This window comes from Ammodytes marinus (genome assembly GCF_949987685.1).
Source record: "Ammodytes marinus genome assembly, chromosome: 24".
NCBI classification, from domain to species: Eukaryota; Metazoa; Chordata; class Actinopteri; order Uranoscopiformes; family Ammodytidae; genus Ammodytes; species Ammodytes marinus.
In genome coordinates, this window is record NC_137228.1 from 15,006,339 (window position 1) to 15,023,838 (window position 17,500).

General features: G+C 38.6%; 2 protein-coding genes across 2 annotated transcripts in view; one reads left to right on the plus strand and one right to left on the minus strand.

The window, feature by feature from the left end:
* LOC307269923 (plakophilin-4-like) overlaps nt 1-6,282 on the plus strand; it is a gene marked incomplete at both ends in the record, with an annotated part of 42,866 nt that extends 36,584 nt beyond the window's left edge. The window contains 7 exons of the mRNA XM_080053009.1: nt 357-507; nt 1,524-1,716; nt 2,226-2,310; nt 2,548-2,665; nt 4,713-4,835; nt 5,325-5,398; nt 6,016-6,282. Coding sequence (XP_079909135.1) covers nt 357-507; nt 1,524-1,716; nt 2,226-2,310; nt 2,548-2,665; nt 4,713-4,835; nt 5,325-5,398; nt 6,016-6,282 — 1,011 coding nt within the window. The remainder of the gene's footprint in view (nt 1-356; nt 508-1,523; nt 1,717-2,225; nt 2,311-2,547; nt 2,666-4,712; nt 4,836-5,324; nt 5,399-6,015) is intronic.
* A 4,987-nt stretch (nt 6,283-11,269) lies between these two features.
* LOC307269924 (kinesin heavy chain-like) overlaps nt 11,270-17,500 on the minus strand; it is a gene marked incomplete at both ends in the record, with an annotated part of 15,725 nt that continues 9,494 nt past the window's right edge. Inside the window, 11 exons of the mRNA XM_080053010.1 lie at nt 11,270-11,340; nt 12,117-12,333; nt 12,684-12,788; nt 13,093-13,164; nt 13,336-13,396; nt 13,822-13,923; nt 14,279-14,388; nt 15,718-15,794; nt 16,008-16,125; nt 16,480-16,677; nt 17,046-17,198. Of these exons, the coding sequence (XP_079909136.1) occupies nt 11,270-11,340; nt 12,117-12,333; nt 12,684-12,788; nt 13,093-13,164; nt 13,336-13,396; nt 13,822-13,923; nt 14,279-14,388; nt 15,718-15,794; nt 16,008-16,125; nt 16,480-16,677; nt 17,046-17,198 (1,284 nt within the window). The remainder of the gene's footprint in view (nt 11,341-12,116; nt 12,334-12,683; nt 12,789-13,092; nt 13,165-13,335; nt 13,397-13,821; nt 13,924-14,278; nt 14,389-15,717; nt 15,795-16,007; nt 16,126-16,479; nt 16,678-17,045; nt 17,199-17,500) is intronic.

Below are 17,500 nucleotides of genomic sequence, written 5' to 3' on the forward strand. Positions count from 1 at the left end.
CTCTTTCTTTTTTCTATTCTACATACTACATCTGACGATAAAAATAATCTACTTAGGATGCAGTAGGCATTCAATTGGGACATACTTTTACTTATTTATTTCATCACATTGCACCTTGATCTTGCCTCTTGCTTTTATATCCGTCGCATCCCCGTTTGTTTTCATATGGAGGCTCCGTTGATGTGACGTCACACACTATGTCAATTAATGTCCTCCCAAGTATAACGTACAACTGTGTGTGTGTCTCTCTCTCTCTCTTTCTCTCTGTCTGTCTGTCTGTCTGTCTGTCTGTCTGTCTGTCTGTCTGTCTGTCTGTCTGTCTGTCTGTCTGTCTGTCTGTCTGTCTGTCTGTGTAGTTCTCAGCCTACATCAGAGCCGCGGTGCGTAAGGAGAAAGGTCTTCCCATCTTAGTGGAGCTGCTCAGAATGGACAACGATCGCGTGGTTTGCTCTGTCGCCACCGCACTACGCAACATGGCACTGGACAGCCGCAACAAGGAGCTGATAGGTACACACACACACACATAAAACACTCACTCACACACACACACACACACACACACACACACACACACACACACACACACACACACACACACACACACACACACACACACATATACACACACACACAGAAACAAACATACACATATTACACTCACACACACATTACACACAAACACACACTCACTCACTCACTCACTCACTGACACGCACCCATGTCACACACACTGACACACACAAACAACATCAACAGACACCCTGACACAACTGTGCAAAAATATCATCTCATCAACAGTTTTCATATCACATAACAGTGTGATTCAAGTCCATTAATTCCAATCAGGCTTAATGTTGTAAGAGTGAGTACACGTTGCCCCCTTGTGGACAACTGTAGTATTGAAGGTGTTTTATACCTTCTGCACACAAATAAAGTATAAATCCCATAATTAATTAAACTTAATTTAGTATGGTTTACTTGAAGATGCATTTAAAGAGTACAAAGTGATGTTGACAGTATCTGCCCCATTTCATCTCTGTCTCTCCAAAACTGTCTAATTAAGAAAAAATGACAAAAATAAAATCATATACAGATCTGAAAAAAATCAAGATACCACTCCAAATATTCAGATGAAGATTGAAGAAAAATACAGACTGGTCTCTTAATTTTTTCCAGTGCTGTATACTGTATATTTGAGTCTAAATGAAGTCCATTTATTTATTTAACCTTTATTTATACTCGAGACATCAATTGAGGGGTGACCTTCATTTCCAATGATGTCGAAAAACAACAATACATACACAATATACAACGCAAATACATCAAATACACAACAAGCTGGTAAAGAGAAACATTTTAGACAGAGGTGTAGAGTGGCTGGAAATTAAATTAAACTGGTAAATACAATACGGCCTAATTAAAATAGTTACAGTTAGAGTTTGGTAGATTTAAGATAGTATTTTTAAATTGGTTAAAGGATATCACATATCATACTATATATTGTGTGTCCTCTCCTCTTGTAGGTAAGTACGCCATGCGAGATCTAGTGAACCGTTTGCCCGGTGGAAATCCGTCTGTTCTGTCTGACGAGACGGTGGCGTCGGTTTGCTGCACGCTGCACGAGGTCACCAGCAGAAACATGGAGAACGCCAAAGCTCTGGCCGACTGCGGAGGCATCGAGAAACTGGTGGATATCAGCAAGGGACGCGGGAAAGGGTACGGAGAAATGTATTTTATTTTGAAATTAAAATGTTTAGATTGTGTTTTATTCTAATTTTCAGAAGTGTATTGAGTGTGGTTTTCATACAAACCTGTACAATGTTTGTCTCACACACACACACACACACACACACACACACACACACACACACACACACACACACACACACACACACACACACACACACACACACACACACACACACACACACACACACACACATAACTCAAAACACATCTGTTTTGATTAGCATATCCAGCAAAACTTCCCCCCTTTCAACATTGATTTTATCTATTTTAAATTATTTGAATTTAACTAGTGACCTTGAATGTACTTTTTAAATTGGTTGTGCTTTTATTTTTTTTGTAGGGTAATTATAGGGTGACTAGAAAGGCACAGACAAATAAAATGTTTCATTATGTGTGTGTGTGTGTGTGTGTGTGTGTGTGTGTGTGTGTGTGTGTGTGTGTGTGTGTGTGTGTCTGTGTCTGTGTTTTATTAACAGGTATTCGATGAAGGTGGTGAAAGCAGCAGCTCAGGTGTTGAACACGCTGTGGCAATACAGAGAGCTGAGGAGCCTCTACAAACAGGTTGGTAGCTACACACACACACACACACACACAGAGGGGAATGACATGCAGAGAACGACCCGGGTTAGAATCCGGGTCGTTCTCTGCATGTCATTCCCCTCTCCGCCCCATTTATCTCTGTCTCTCTGCATTGTCTAATAAAGCAAAAATGCCAAAAAATTATCTTAAAGTGTATTATTATTATAAATCCATATTATGTTGACTAAACTGATGTTGTGTACTTTTTGCAATGTGCAGGACGGTTGGAACTACACTCACTTCGTCACGCCCGTGTCCACTCTGGAGCGAGACCGTTACCTGTCCCAACCGACGCTGCCCACCAGCCCAATGCAGATGTCCCCCGTCATCCAATCAGGTGAGGGCTTACACTTATGATGTCATAAATATATTGCTCCATTTGTCAAAATAAGGAGAATCCTAAAAAAAAATAAACTATTCGAACCCTGTAAAATCGGTAATTCAGAAATATATACAGGTCCTTCTCATATAATTAGCATATTGTGATAAAGTTGATTATTTTCCATAATGTAATGATAATAATTGAACTTTCATATATTTTAGATTCATTGCACACCAACTGAAATATTTCAGGTCTTTTGTTGTTTTAATACTGATGATTTTGGCATACAGCTCATGAAAACCCCAAATTCCTATCTCAAAAAATTAGCATATCATGAAAAGGTACTCTAAAGGAGCTCTTAACCTAATCATCTGAATCAACTAATTAACTCTAAACACCTGCAAAAGATTCCTGAGGCTTTTAAAAACTCCCAGCCTGGTTCATTACTCAAAACCGCAATCATGGGTAAGACTGCCGACCTGACTGCTGTCCAGAAGGCCATCATTGACACCCTCAAGCAAGAGGGTAAGACACAGAAATACATTTCTGAGCGAATAGGCTGTTCCCAGAGTGCTGTATCAAGGCACCTCAGTGGGAAGTCTGTGGGAAGGAAAAAGTGTGGCAGAAAACGCTGCACAACCAGAAGAGGTGACCGGACCCTGAGGAGGATTGTGGAGAAGGGCCGATTCCAGACCTTGGGGGACCTGCGGAAGCAGTGGACTGAGTCTGGAGTAGAAACATCCAGAGCCACCGTGCACAGGCGTGTGCAGGAAATGGGCTACAGGTGCCGCATTCCCCAGGTCAAGCCACTTTTGAACCAGAAACAGCGGCAGAAGCGCCTGACCTGGGCTACAGAGAAGCAGCACTGGACTGTTGCTCAGTGGTCCAAAGTACTTTTTTCGGATGAAAGCAAATTTTGCATGTCATTCGGAAATCAAGGTGCCAGAGTCTGGAGGAAGACTGGGGAGAAGGAAATGCCAAAATGCCTGAAGTCTAGTGTCAAGTACCCACAGTCAGTGATGGTCTGGGGTGCCATGTCAGCTGCTGGTGTTGGTCCACTGTGTTTTATCAAAGGCAGGGTCAATGCAGCTAGCTATCAGGAGATTTTGGAGCACTTCATGCTTCCATCTGCTGAAAAGCTTTATGGAGATGAAGATTTAATTTTTCAACAAGACCTGGCACCTGCTCACAGTGCCAAAACCACTGGTAAATGGTTTACTGACCATGGTATTACTGTGCTCAATTGGCCTGCCAACTCTCCTGACCTGAACCCCATAGAGAATCTGTGGGATATTGTGAAGAGGAAGTTGAGAGACACCAGACCCAACACTGTGGATGAGCTTAAGGCCGCTATCGAAGCATCCTGGGCCTCCATAACACCTCAGCAGTGCCACAGGCTGATTGCCTCCATGCCACGCCGCATTGAAGCAGTCATTTCTGCGAAAGGATTCCCGACCAAGTATTGCGTGCATAACTGAACATAATTATTTGAAGGTTGACTTTTTTGTATTAAAAACACTTTTCTTTTATTGGTCGGATGAAATATGCTAATTTTTTGAGATAGGGATTTTTGGTTTTTCTTTACTTTTTTGCCAAAATCATCAATATTAAAACAATAAAAGGCTTGAACTACTTCAGTTGTGTGTAATGAATCTAAAATATATGAAAGACTAATGTTTATCAGTACATTACAGAAAATATTGAACTTTATCACAATATGCTAATTATATGAGAAGGACCTGTATTTTAAATGTAAATAATTAATTTACAACAAAAATAAGTAGGCCTACTATGAAAATACTTAAAAAATTTAAAAACAAAATATGAGTTGTAAAAAGCTGTATATTTAAAAGCCTTCTTCCTGCAATTTTTTTTTAAACTGTGGTGATGTGTCCTACTTTGCTCTGTTCAAGCCTCATTCATACATACTACATTCTATATCTACTCTATACTTATTCTGTGATGTTCTTTCCTCTCTCCTTACTCTTGAATTTCATCCAAATTAATTCATTAGTGTGAAAATTCAAGTTATGTGGACTAACTTTAATTTTTGTTTTGTAAGGTGGCAGTGCAACATCTTCGCCGGCAATGCTCGGGATTCGACGACAAAACTATCAGCGGGCGCAATCTATGCAACTAGACACGTATTACGGAGACAACAGTTTACACAAACAGCAGTACACAGGTCAGTGAGAGCGCTGGAATTTTCTAGATTAAAGGTGCACTGTGTAACTTTGTGTGTGTGTCAGAGAAGTGAACATTTTCTAAGGTATATTCTCATAACTTAATAAACAAACTTTCCTCACAGGAAAATGTAGATCCCTGGAACACTGTTTAAAGTTAGAAAGCTTCCGGAAAAGTTACTGTTTCACTGTTGTTGTTTACAGCAGCAGGGCCCACAGTTTGGTTTACAAACATATTCTAGTTTTACATTTGGTTCCAGGTTCATCAAAAAAATTTAGTTTCGATTTATGACGATTGAACTGTTCAATACTAAGAATTACATGTAGAGAAAGTATCTTTTGTAAACCAACTGCAGGCTGTGTAAATATATCAAATCCCCCCTCCCCTTAAACTGGATAGTGCACCTTTTGTACATACACTTTATCACACAAGTTTAACGCCAAATTATAATGACCGTGTCTGTCTGTGCTTTTGAATTTTTCCACTACAGGGTCCGAGAAGAAAACTCCGTATTTTATTGGGACGTATTCTTCCCAGTCAGGAGAGGATTTGAGAAGATCACAGGTAAGGAAACATGTTTTCTTTAAATCCAGCCACACTCAATCAATCATTTAAACTTTATTTATAAAGCACTTTGCATACACAGTGAAGCCCTGTACACCACCACAATGGAATTAAAATTAAACAATAAAAATGCGCTTAAAGTTCAGATGTGAAGCTTTAATTTGAGGGTATTTACATTATCCAAATCAGGTTAGTAGTGTAGGAATTACAAGAATTCTAAACTTTCATTTCAAATCCAATGTGGTCGCATAAAGAGCCGAAATTATGAAAATTGTGTCAATGTCCAAATATTTATGGACCTGACTGTATTCAAGCTTTTCCTGCTATTATGAATGGGGCGGCTGTGGCGAAGTGGTTAGGGCGGTCGACCCTCAGCCACAGGGTCGGTGGTCCTTGAGCAAGACACTGACTGAGCCCCAAGTTGCTTCCGATCGTCAGCCTGCTATCGGTGTATGAATGTGTGTGTGAAAGGCAAGGTGGGAATGGGAAACAGGTCTCCCTTGAAAAATAGTCTCCGGTCTCAATGGGATATACCTGTACAAATAAAGGTTAAATAAAATAAAAATATGAATGAATGCACTGAAAACCATTGAATCTTATTGTTCTTCTTCTTGCAGCACACAGAGCCATTCTACGACGAGCCGGACCCTAAGACAAACTACAACAGCTACAGAATGTACCTGTCGTCTCCTCTAGGTTACCACGATGACATACCGTTCGATGGCGAGCCGGTTCACCTTCCCGCGGCCTCCCCTCCCGGCGGCTACTCTAGCCAAACGCTGCCGTTCAAAGCTAACACCAACTACGTGGATTTCTATTCCACAACACGAAGGCCTTCGCACAGGGCCAGCAAGTTCACCGGCTCCCCTGACTCCTGGGTGTAAGAAAACCAAACGAAAAAACAAACACAGCGGACAAAATTGTGCGCCGTTGTTGAGATTTTTGGTCGTCCGTGTGTCTGTGTGTGAGAGCAAGGAGGATGTGTGTGTGTGTGTGTGTGTGTGTGTGTGTGTGTGTGTGTGTGTGTGTGTGTGTGTGTGTGTGTGTGTGTGTGTGTGTGTGTGTGTGTGTGTGTGTTGTGTGAAAGGTTGAGAATGCATGTGAATGTTTGTGCATCTGTCTTACAACTGTACCGAAAGAACAAGGCTTGGGTTTTTACTCACAGCAGCTTTTGACCGAGTTAGACCAACGTTCACGATAATGTAGATAATTATATGAACTATTGCTCTGATTTTTCACCTGTAAAATCGTTCCCCTAAGAGTGAGTTAAGTTACAAAACTAATGTCAAGCTGTTGATTGTGAAGTTGAAAGAAATGATAAGTGAGTCAACAAATTTGCTGATATTTCAAAGAAGAAACAATGTATTAGATTAAGCAAAATTTTTTGTATTTTGTTGAAAATCTTGACTTCTTGGTGCAAAATATTTTGGGTAATTCCTTGGTACATAGCTGTTATAAAAACAAAAAGCAGCTTGGAGAATAGTGTTGAAAGCTATAACAAGCTCAGTTGGAAAAGTCAAACAAATTTCAACCACTAAGAACAAGAAAGACTCAAAAAGAAGTGAAGTTGACTGTGACCAACATTTTTCAATTGTGACATTTCTGTCTAGAAAATACGACGGCGTATAAAAACTACTGTGGAAAAAGGAAAAGAAAGAAAGAGCCAGGGGTGAAGGTAGGATCAAAACTCACAAAAATAAATAACAATAAAGTCGAAAACTTCAAGGATAAAACAGTTGGATATTCACCAAGATAGGTTGGATCAATCAACCACCAGGTGTGGAGAATGCCTGCCAATGTATGACATTTAAAACCCTTTGTATATTAAATTTTCCTGCTGACAATCTAACAGTAGACAGACATATGGCTAAAATGACGTCACAGTTTAAGGTGTTATAGGCCTCAGCTAAAAATAAAAGATAAACCAATAACAATAGTTGGGCCAAATGGATGACATAATTAAACTACACTTTAAACTACAATTTAAAATGAGAATATCCGGCTTAAATGTCAAACAAAATCAAGTTTCTTCTTGAAAAAATACCCCGTCTCCTGTCTACTTTTTGTTCAGCAGTAGCCCCTTATACACTCGTAAGAAAAGATTGGAAAGATGTACAAATAATTTAAAATGCCAAGGTGTGGACAGACATATCACTTTATCTACGTTATCGTGAACTTATTATTAAGTCAAAAGTTGCTTTTCTCGGTAAAACCAAAACCCAGCCCTAACATTGTTGTTCACCAGAGTATTTGTTAAAGTCGACTGATTTAATTTTCCTCTGCAGTTAAAGTGTTGCAGTGCGTTGGCTTTATAACATAAATATCGTTCGCCGGCATCTTCAATGAATGCGAGATAAAGATGATAATAACCTGGGACAAATTGTATGAATAGTTTTTATGGATAAAATCATATTAGGAGGACTGTTAATGCAGTATATAAAGTGACCACAATAGCCCAAACATGATTTAAGCCGTAAAAACTATAATTAAAGGTGCACTATGCAGTTTCAGGGAAAGGTGTCTTGTTTACATTTGCAGGGCCTGCATTTAGTTACGTTATTTGCAATTCTTAGTATTGAATAATTCTATCATAAATAAATAAAAAACTATTTTGAGGAACCTGGAACCAAACGTAAGACCAGAATGTATTTGTAAACCAAACTGTGGGCCCTGCTGCTGTAAACAACAACAGTGAAACAGTAACTTTTCAGGAAGCTTTTTAACTTCAAACAGTGTTCCAGGGATGCAATTTTCCTGTGAGGAAAGTTTTGTTTATTCAGCTATAAGAATATACCTTTAGAAAATGTTCACTTCTCTGACACACCCAAAGTTACACAGTGTACCTTTAAAATATTATTTCTCCCAGGTATTAAGAAGAGAAACCTTTAAAGACTCAAGAGAATCAGAGTCACACACATCCGTAACGTGTGCCACTCGATACGTCGGCCCAAAGTGCAGTAAAATATATCATAAAGTATGTGAAATATGTGACAAAAACAAATGTGTCGAAAAATCTATTTGTACAGAAAGAAACACAATGGATTAACTGTCCTGTTACATTGTTGTACTCGATATGTAGAACTTTATATGTGATAGTGTGAAGAAGAAAAAAATGTTTTTTTTTATATTATTTATTGATTATTTTTATTAATTTTAACTTGTGTGACCTGACCAAAATACTCCCATCTCTGTCTGTTTATGTCCAAAAAACTGATGACAATGTGCAATGTTACAGAGGGAAATATATGTATAGGGGGATTAAAGAATATATCATGAAACACATATCCGGACAATCTTATTTTTCTCTCATTCTACAGCAAAAAAAATAAAGCATTTTAAAGTTAAATAGATACATCTTTATTAGCTTGAACTGCATCAGTTGTAGATATATTTTGAGATATGATGCTACAGCCAAAATAAACAAGAATAATTTTTTTTTCTTTGCAAACTCAAAATGTACATCACAATGAGGTAAATGCACGGTGTATACAAATATCCTCATGTCTTCCCTGAGCATGCCTTGATCACAAGCTCTAGTCCATGCAGTTACATTCATTTATACACTGTGTACAGTCGCTCCAAACGGGCCACGATTTAAACGATTAAACATCAAATTAAGTAAAGAATCGGAATCAGAATTGTGATAATCTTAGGCAACTTTCAAGGCAACGAAAGCAACAATCCTGACGCAATGTTGCCTCAAGAGTTGCCTATTTGTATGAACATTTCTTCCAACTAAAAAGTTTCCTCATGGAGATATCAGTTTCGATAATTCTGTGCATTCAAAAACATGCTATACTGGCAGCAAAAGCAGCGCACACATATCTACTATATCTTCAAAGGGGGAGTACAGTACAATGTTTAGCCTTGCAAGCTTTTGTATTTATCTTCATATAAAGTTAATTTCTTGATTTTGAAGACGCTAGGCAAAAGGTAGAAGTCTGTTAATCTGGTGATCGAGTTGTTACTAAAGGCACAAGGTGTGGCAGAGTGAAAAACAGACTTGAGTTTTGGGAGTTAAATTATGCGTGATGTCATAATCTCTGTGATTTTAAAGCTCTATGATTGGCTGATCAGGAGCTTCAAAACATTACAAGATTCTGCAACTCGGAAAAATTAAAGATTATGAAGTTGATTTTCCTGTTATAGTCAAAATACTAATATTAAACCAAATGTTAAGTGCTGTTGCCATTGGGAACGCCCGATTGGTTGGTCAGTGTCCCAACTCGACATTACAGCAACTTTCTACATTTGTGATGATATTTAACTTTAATTTATGACATCTTGGGATTCAACAAGTGAAATAAAAGGAAAAATAGTATTAGTGTGAATTTTGAGGCCTACACACATTTATCAATCCTTATTAATAAGGACTTTTTTTGGCTTTGTGAAGAACATTCAGACTCTGCTTCCTAACATATCTCTAAAGGGGACATTATGTTTTTTTGAATCATCGGAATTTTAGTTTTTTTTTTGTATGATTGTCACCTTTTAGGGAGACAAAAGAGGATAGGAGCGACAAAACCTTCAAAAACAACACAGGATTTAAGTATAGAAATTCAATCTGGGGCAATCGTAGTGGGAATTAACAATTTAAACACACAATCTCACCAGCAGTGTGTCAGTCTACCACCTCAACTTTAACTTCAAGCTATAACCATGTTCATGACTGTTCAAAAAAATTGAATTCTTAAAGGAATAGTTTGATATTCTCGGAAATACTCCTATTTGCTTTTTGCCTAGAGTTACATGTGAGAAGATAGATACCTTTTTACATATCAGCTACTGCCAGCAACTGATTAGCAATAGCTTAGCATAAAGGCTGCAAACAGGGGGAAACTGCTAGCCTGGCGATCTCCAAAAAGGAAAAAAATTCAAATTTTTTTTAGTTCAGATTTTGTTACCTTTGTAGAGAGCTACGCTACCTTTCCCCTCCAGTTTCACTCATTATGCTAAGCTAAGCTACAAAGCTGTCACGTAAAGGAATGAATGCTGGTTTTTAATATTAAATTATAAAGCTAAAGATCTGCCTATCCTGCCTGCCGCCTTGTACAAACTCAAACAATCATAATTCATAATCTTGTTACACCTCTTATCAGTATATATACAGGATGGATGTGACGGTCTGTGGTGGTGGCCTCCCATTGGTTCTCCAGTGGAAAGGGGAGGGGCTTGTGGTTCCAGGTGATTTGATTGGTCATGCGTCGCGTTGTTTATGGTCTGTTGTTGTCTGTAGGAGGTACAAATAAAGATTTAGTTTGAAACGGGTTATGATGACACATTTTATTTACAGTTTCCAGTATTACAAAAAAGTATAAGATTTCATATTTGTTCCATGGTGGTTTTCACAAGTAATATGTGGTTTCTTTTTAGATATGTATGTTTTTACAAATCTTTATATTCATAAAAGCAATTTGAAATGTATTTATAGAGCACGATTCTCACAACTGCTTTAAAGATGCAGTGTGTAAAAACGGGTATTTTGGCAGCATCTAGTGTTGAAAGTTCTAGATGTCAACACTCCCTTGCTAACCCCTCTCTTTTGGAGAATTTACAGAAGCTACGGTGGTGGCCTTCAAGGACAAGAAGCTATAGTTACTAAAGATGGCATCATCCACCACTACCTTAAGTCTTTCCACAATATCAAGTGATGAGGTGAAGATGTATTTAGTTATTTATTCTATATTACTTCTTCTTCTTGGCCTTCCAACAGGTGCATTTCCCCAGGACGCCCACTGTATATGAACAACTTATCCTAAATAGATACAGTATAAAAGGCTCATTCTAAGGTAATATAAAAGATCAAATAAATTAATTTATGTAGAAATATACGTAGTCAGTACTCACCAGATAGTGTTGCTCGTTGTGGATTTAGTTGTGTGCTCTGATGGAGCTGCTGATCGGGGATGACAGAGGGTGGTGGCCCGAACGGATGGGCTTAGCTGAGGCACAAAGAAGAAAAACGTTAATTCACTAATGTACAGCTCTGGAAAAAATTAAGAGACCACTCCAAATGTCTCTAGTTTTACTCTTTATAGGCATATGTTTGAGTAGAATAAACATTTTGGTTTTATAATATAAACTACTGACAACATCTCTACCAAATACACAATAAAAATATTGTCATTAAAGAGCATTTTTAATAAGTAATGTAGAGATGAAGATTGAAGAAAAATCCAGACCGGTCTCTTACTTTTTTTCCAGGGATATATACTAACCCTGTGTTCAAAATGCATACTGTTTCTTTTCTCTATTCTACATACTACAGCTGATCATAAAAAGTATCTAGTCAGCATGCAGTAGGCATACTATTGGGACTTATTTATTCAATCATATCATGGCTCCTTGATCTAACCTCTTGCTTATATATTTGCTCAAAATGCGATTGGATGAATTAAGTCGTCCTAAATCTTTTCTACCATACTAAATAACAGGGAAGTATTGGGATTGGAACGCAGCCCAAGTATACTACCACAACATACTCAAATTGATGTCAAAATTTAGTATTGAGTAGCACATAATTAGTATGAGTAGGACGTTAGTAGGGCTTAAGTATGAGTAGGACTTTAGTAGGGCTTAAGTATGAGTAGGACATTAGTAGGGCTTAAGTATGAGTAGGACATTATTAGGGCTTTTAGTATGAGTAGGACGTTAGTAGGGCTTTAGTATGAGTGTACGTTTTTAGGGCTCTTTGAACACAACCAGACCACCAGCTCACCTATCTGTGCAGAGTGTCCCCTCCTGGCCATGTTTTTGGCCCTTACAGCCTCTTTGATGCGGTCCACCTCTTGCTGGTAGCGCTTACGGTCCCTCATGGAGTTTTCTTTAGCTTCCTTCAGCGCGTTCTCCAGAGCTTTGACGCGTTCGGCCGTCGCACGCAGACGCTTCTCAAGCTTCGGGAGTTCGCAGCGAAGGTCTGCGTTGTCTCGGACAAGCTGAGGGCAATTGTGGGAAAGAATTAAGTATATTTACACATTATTTATTCTTTTAACTTTTGTATTGTCGTTCTCAAGGTGCAATCGCAATCATTAAATCACATATATTATTTACACATTTATGGTCCATGCATGAAATACAGGTGCTTCTCGGAAAAAATTAATAAAATGTTTTATGTATATATTTTTTTTTATACAGTAATTTAAAAAGTCAAAACTTAAATATATTTTAGATTAATTACACATGAAGTGAAATATTTTAAAATCAAAAATCCAATATCTAAAAATATTAGAATAAATTATAAAATATATAAAACGTCATTTTTTAATTTTTTTTTTTTAGCCTTTACCTGCTTGTGAACCTTGGTGAGCTGTTCCAGGTTATTCTCCAGGAAAGAAATCTTCTGTTTCTGGGCGACGTTGCCGAGTCCCTCCTCACAGTCCAACTCTGCGCTCTGAAAACACACAATTGAAATGTTATAGTCATACAGCCCCGGAAAAAAATGAAGAGACCACTCCAAATGTTCAGTGTCTCTCGTTTGACTATTTATAGGCATATGTTTGAGTAGAATGAATATTTGGGTTTTATTCTATAAACTACTGACAACATTTCTAACAAATTCACAATACATTTTTTGTCATTAAGAGCATTTTCAATAAGTTATGTAGAGATGAAGATTTGAAAAAAAATCCAGACTGGTCTCTTAATTTTTCCCAGAGCCGTATGTCATTATGTGTTTAATGTTCAGCCATGTTTACCTTCTTGACCCTCGTAGTGAGATCCTGGACGAAGAGTTTGCGTAGGTTGTGTAGCGTCTGCAGCTCTTTCGCCTGAGAGAACAAGAAAAACAATGCCAGTGTTAATACACAACCTAGGCTCTGTAAAACGGGAATGTTGTTAGCTACGGTGGGCCCCTTTGTTCTTTGTTTACATGCCAGTTTACAGAGCCTAGGCTGTCTATTAACACTGTATTTTTTACATTTTTAAATCAAGACACTCACCACCGTCTCCTCCAGGCCTTTCAAGTCTTCTCTGGCCTGTTCGCTCTGTTCATTCAGAAATCTGCAAATAACATAAAGATATTACTTCATTTACAATCAGTAACAAAGCAATTCATTAGGAAATGAATACACTGCAGGCAAAATCAAAGTTTTTTCAAAAAATGGTCAACACTTCTGAAAAAAATTTTAATACAAAAAATAATTGTTTTAATGTCAGTAATCAAGTGGCAAAGTTTCATCATGATATCTATAAGTTAAAAATGTTTCCCTAGGGGCGCTCCGGTGGCGTAGTGGATAGAGCCCATACCATATCGGCTCCGGCCTTCGTTGTAGTGGTCGCGACCCTTACTGCATGTCATCCCCCCTCTCTCTCTGTCTCCCCAGTTCAACTCTATGCTGTCAACTTAAACTTGAAAATGCCCAAAAATTATCTTAAAAAAAAAAAAAAACCCTATTCTCCTGCAGTGTGTGTTCGCTGGTACTTACATGAGCTTCTGTAGTTTTTCCTCCTTCTCTTGCTCTGCAGCTTTCACTTTGTCGTAATCGGACATCAGTTTCTCCTGCTCCAGTAACATGCCCTGGTTCAGACTTGGGGAATAAAATCAAAAATCCATTAAATATTTTTTTTTTATTGAATTTTTCACAGGTTTGGTTCATGGCATAGATACTTTGGTTTCGGGATACAGGAGCACACAAGTTATAAGTGTCACAGAGGCTGACTCCAGTTTGTAGGTTAAGTGGAAATAAACGGGTAAAGCAAAAGATACTGTTGGATAAATAACTCAACCATACAGACAACTAAGAAAGGTTAATTATTACGACAAAATAAATTAAAAATTTTTAATTGAAAATAGAAAATTTATTAAATATCTTAAAAATCAATTAATAAATCATTAATATGAAACACCAATTAAATTAACAATTCCTCCGACAGTGTTCTTACTCAGTGAGTTGGTCCAGCATTCTCTGCTTGTCCTCGATCTCGTCTCTGAGGCGACTGAGCTGCTTGTGATGAGTCTCTCTGTGGCTCTCAAGCTGCTCCTCAAGCGTTTTCTGGAGAAATACATTATAGACATTAAAAATATATATATATATAGGGGAGAACGGGGTAAGTAGGCACACTTTTTACTCTAGTGAGAATTGCTCATCACCAAAACATCTGTCAATAGCCATTCCTACATTAAATTGAAGCTTAAGGTGTTGGCTAGAAATGTGTGTCTCTCTTTTTTTCCAACTTATTGTAATGAAGAAGTAATTTACCATCAAAGACACTCTGACACATTGTGACAACCAACCCCATCAAGGGGTCGGTTGTCACACACTATGGGGTTGTTTGTCACAATGTTATCTTAATGGGAAAAATCTTAAAAAGAAGGCAAGGAGGCAGAACCAAATTTGAATGTTTAATTGCATTGTCAAGTTGACAAATAGGCCTACATAACGTTCTGTAGCCTTGGCAGCTGGTCTAGTTTGGGATGCACTGGGTTGTTTTGATTTTGTTGCCCTTTTTTCTTTTGCTTGCTAGCTGCCTTTTCCTGCTCTATTCTTTCCTTCTCTGGGGTGTCAGTGAGGATACAGCTTGACAATTTCTTTCGTTATTGGGTTCCTTTTCTGGCTGCAGCCTTGAGATAACATGTGACAACCAACCCCCCAAAAAAATTGACGACCAACCCCAACTTGAATTTCTTGCTAGCATCAAGGCCAACATCCATCTGACAACTAATTAGCTTGCTAACCACAATCTAAACTATAGTTTACCCTTCACACTTTCTGAGGGTAACAAGTGTTTTGTTATAAACCCATTGTGTAAAAGCCTAGAAGAAAAATACTGAGAAGCAAAATATTTTGAATTTGACATGAAAAACACAAAACATCCTCTCATCTGAAATGCAGCTGTCTTCCTCCAAGGAAGTCTATGTATGTGACCTCTGATCCCAATTCTGGACCTTTTTTATATCAACATTTCAGAGCTAGCGCGCTCTGGTGGCGAGATATAACGAATGTGACATCCAACCCATGTGACAAATTACCCCGTTCTCCCCTATATTATTTTCTTTAAAGGTGCTGCGAGGAACTTTGAAATATCTCTGAAAAAGTCTAATGTTTCCTCTGATGATCATAAATTACATCATGTAACAGCAAACGAGACCATTAGTGCAAAGAATGCAATTTTTATATAGGTTTTCTTAATGCCTTTGTCATGGGTACTCTCACCCTGGAACTACAGCTGGGGTAGTAAAAAGCTTTTGTCCAAAGGGGAACACAAAGAATGAACACAAACTGAAATTTCCTCGGAGCACCTTAAAATTTTATTAAATTTTCTTTTTGTTTATAGACAGTGCGGAGGGACAGAGATGAAATGGGGCAGAGAATGACATTTACCTTAATGTCCTCTTCTCCATCCGATCTGCCGATATCTTCCTTCTCCTTCTCCTCACACGACACCTCATGTATTTTCTCTGAGAACCAAAAAGTAAAATTTACAAATTATTTTCTGTTGTTTCAGCAGAGAAGAGGTTTTAAAATCCTTAGAGTGATATATATATATTGATAGCACTGTATCAATAGTGAGATGTGTGCTGCGGTGTACCAATGTGTGTGTGTGTGTGTGCGTGTGCGTGTGTGTGTGTGCGTGTGTGTGTGTGTGTGTGTGTGTGTTGCCGTGTACCGACCCTGAGCGTGCATTTTGGCGAGTTCGTCCGTCAGTGCGTCTTGACTTTCCTCCAGCTGTCGTTTCTTCTGCTCCATGTTCTGCATGTAGTCGGTCAGGGAGCGGATCTTGGCCTGGTGCTACACACGGCATATAACATCAGATTTAAATTGTATTATTACAAGCACAATACTCAGTATAAATTAAAGGCATACAAAATGAAAAAATTAAGAGACCATTCCAAATGTTCAGTGTCTCTCGTTTTACTATTTATACGCATATATATTTGAGTAGAATGAACATTTTGATTTTATTCTATAAACTACTGGCAACATTTCTACCAAATCCCACCCTAAAATATTGTCATTAAGAGCATTTCCATTAAGTAATGTAAGGATGAAGATTCAAGAAAAATCCAGACTGGTCTCTTAATTTTTTCCGGAGCTGTATATGTTAAATTGAATTGCTCAAACGTACACCATTAAGAAACGTACCTGTGATATGAGCAGCTGACAGGAGGCTAGCTCCTTCTCATTGGCTGATATCTTGCGGTGGGCGTCGGCCTGCGCGCTCTCCAGCTGTTTGCTTCTGTTGACCAGAGACTTCACCTCCGACTTCATCTTACTGATGTAGAGACGCGCCACTGTGAACTCCTCCTCAACCGCCGAGCCGTTCCCCTTCAGCTCTGAGGACTACAAGGAGGGGCGGTTAGGGTGTGTGTGTGTGTGTGTGTGTGTGTGTGTGCGTGTTTGTGTGTGTGTGTGTGTGTGTGTGTGTGTGTGTGTGTGTTTGTGTGTGTGTGTGTGTTTGTATACAGGTTAATTTAAAAAAAAATGTACTTCTTCATTATATTCTAATTTGTTGCGTATATGTGTGTATATGTGTGAGTGAGTGAGTGACTGTGTGTGTGTCTCTATGTGTCTCTTTATGTGTGTGCGTGAGTGTTTAGTGTGTGTGTGCGTGCGTAAGCGAGCGCGCATGTGTGTGTGTGTGTGTGTGTGTGTGTGTGTGTGTGCGTGCTTCTGCATGTGTGTGTGTGAGTGTGTGTGTGTGTGCTCACCCCAGCAGCCTTGACGTCACCGTTTCCTATAATTGCTCCGATGTCGCTCAGGTCTCTTAGCAACAGGTTGAGAACTTCTGCCGCTCTCTTCCTCTGCAAACCGTTCAGCTCCTGTAGCTGACCCAACTCCATCTGCACCGCACACAGCAGCGCCTGGAAACACACAGAGAAAACACCCCCCAAAATGAGACATTTAAAGCTATAGTGCGTTACTTTTTCATATGAATTAATGTCGGTTACATTCAAGCCATCGCCCAAAGGAGTTGACACAAAGTTGATAAAGCCTATCAGCTCTCTCTGTATTTCTATGTATGGCAGCGTTTACAAACTGGTGTCACTGTCACACTCCGACACTGACTTATATAGTGACTGTCGAAAATAGCAAAAGGGAAAATCCGTTTTACAGAACACCTGCATGTTGTAATAAAAATTTGTAAAAGAAATGATAATAATAA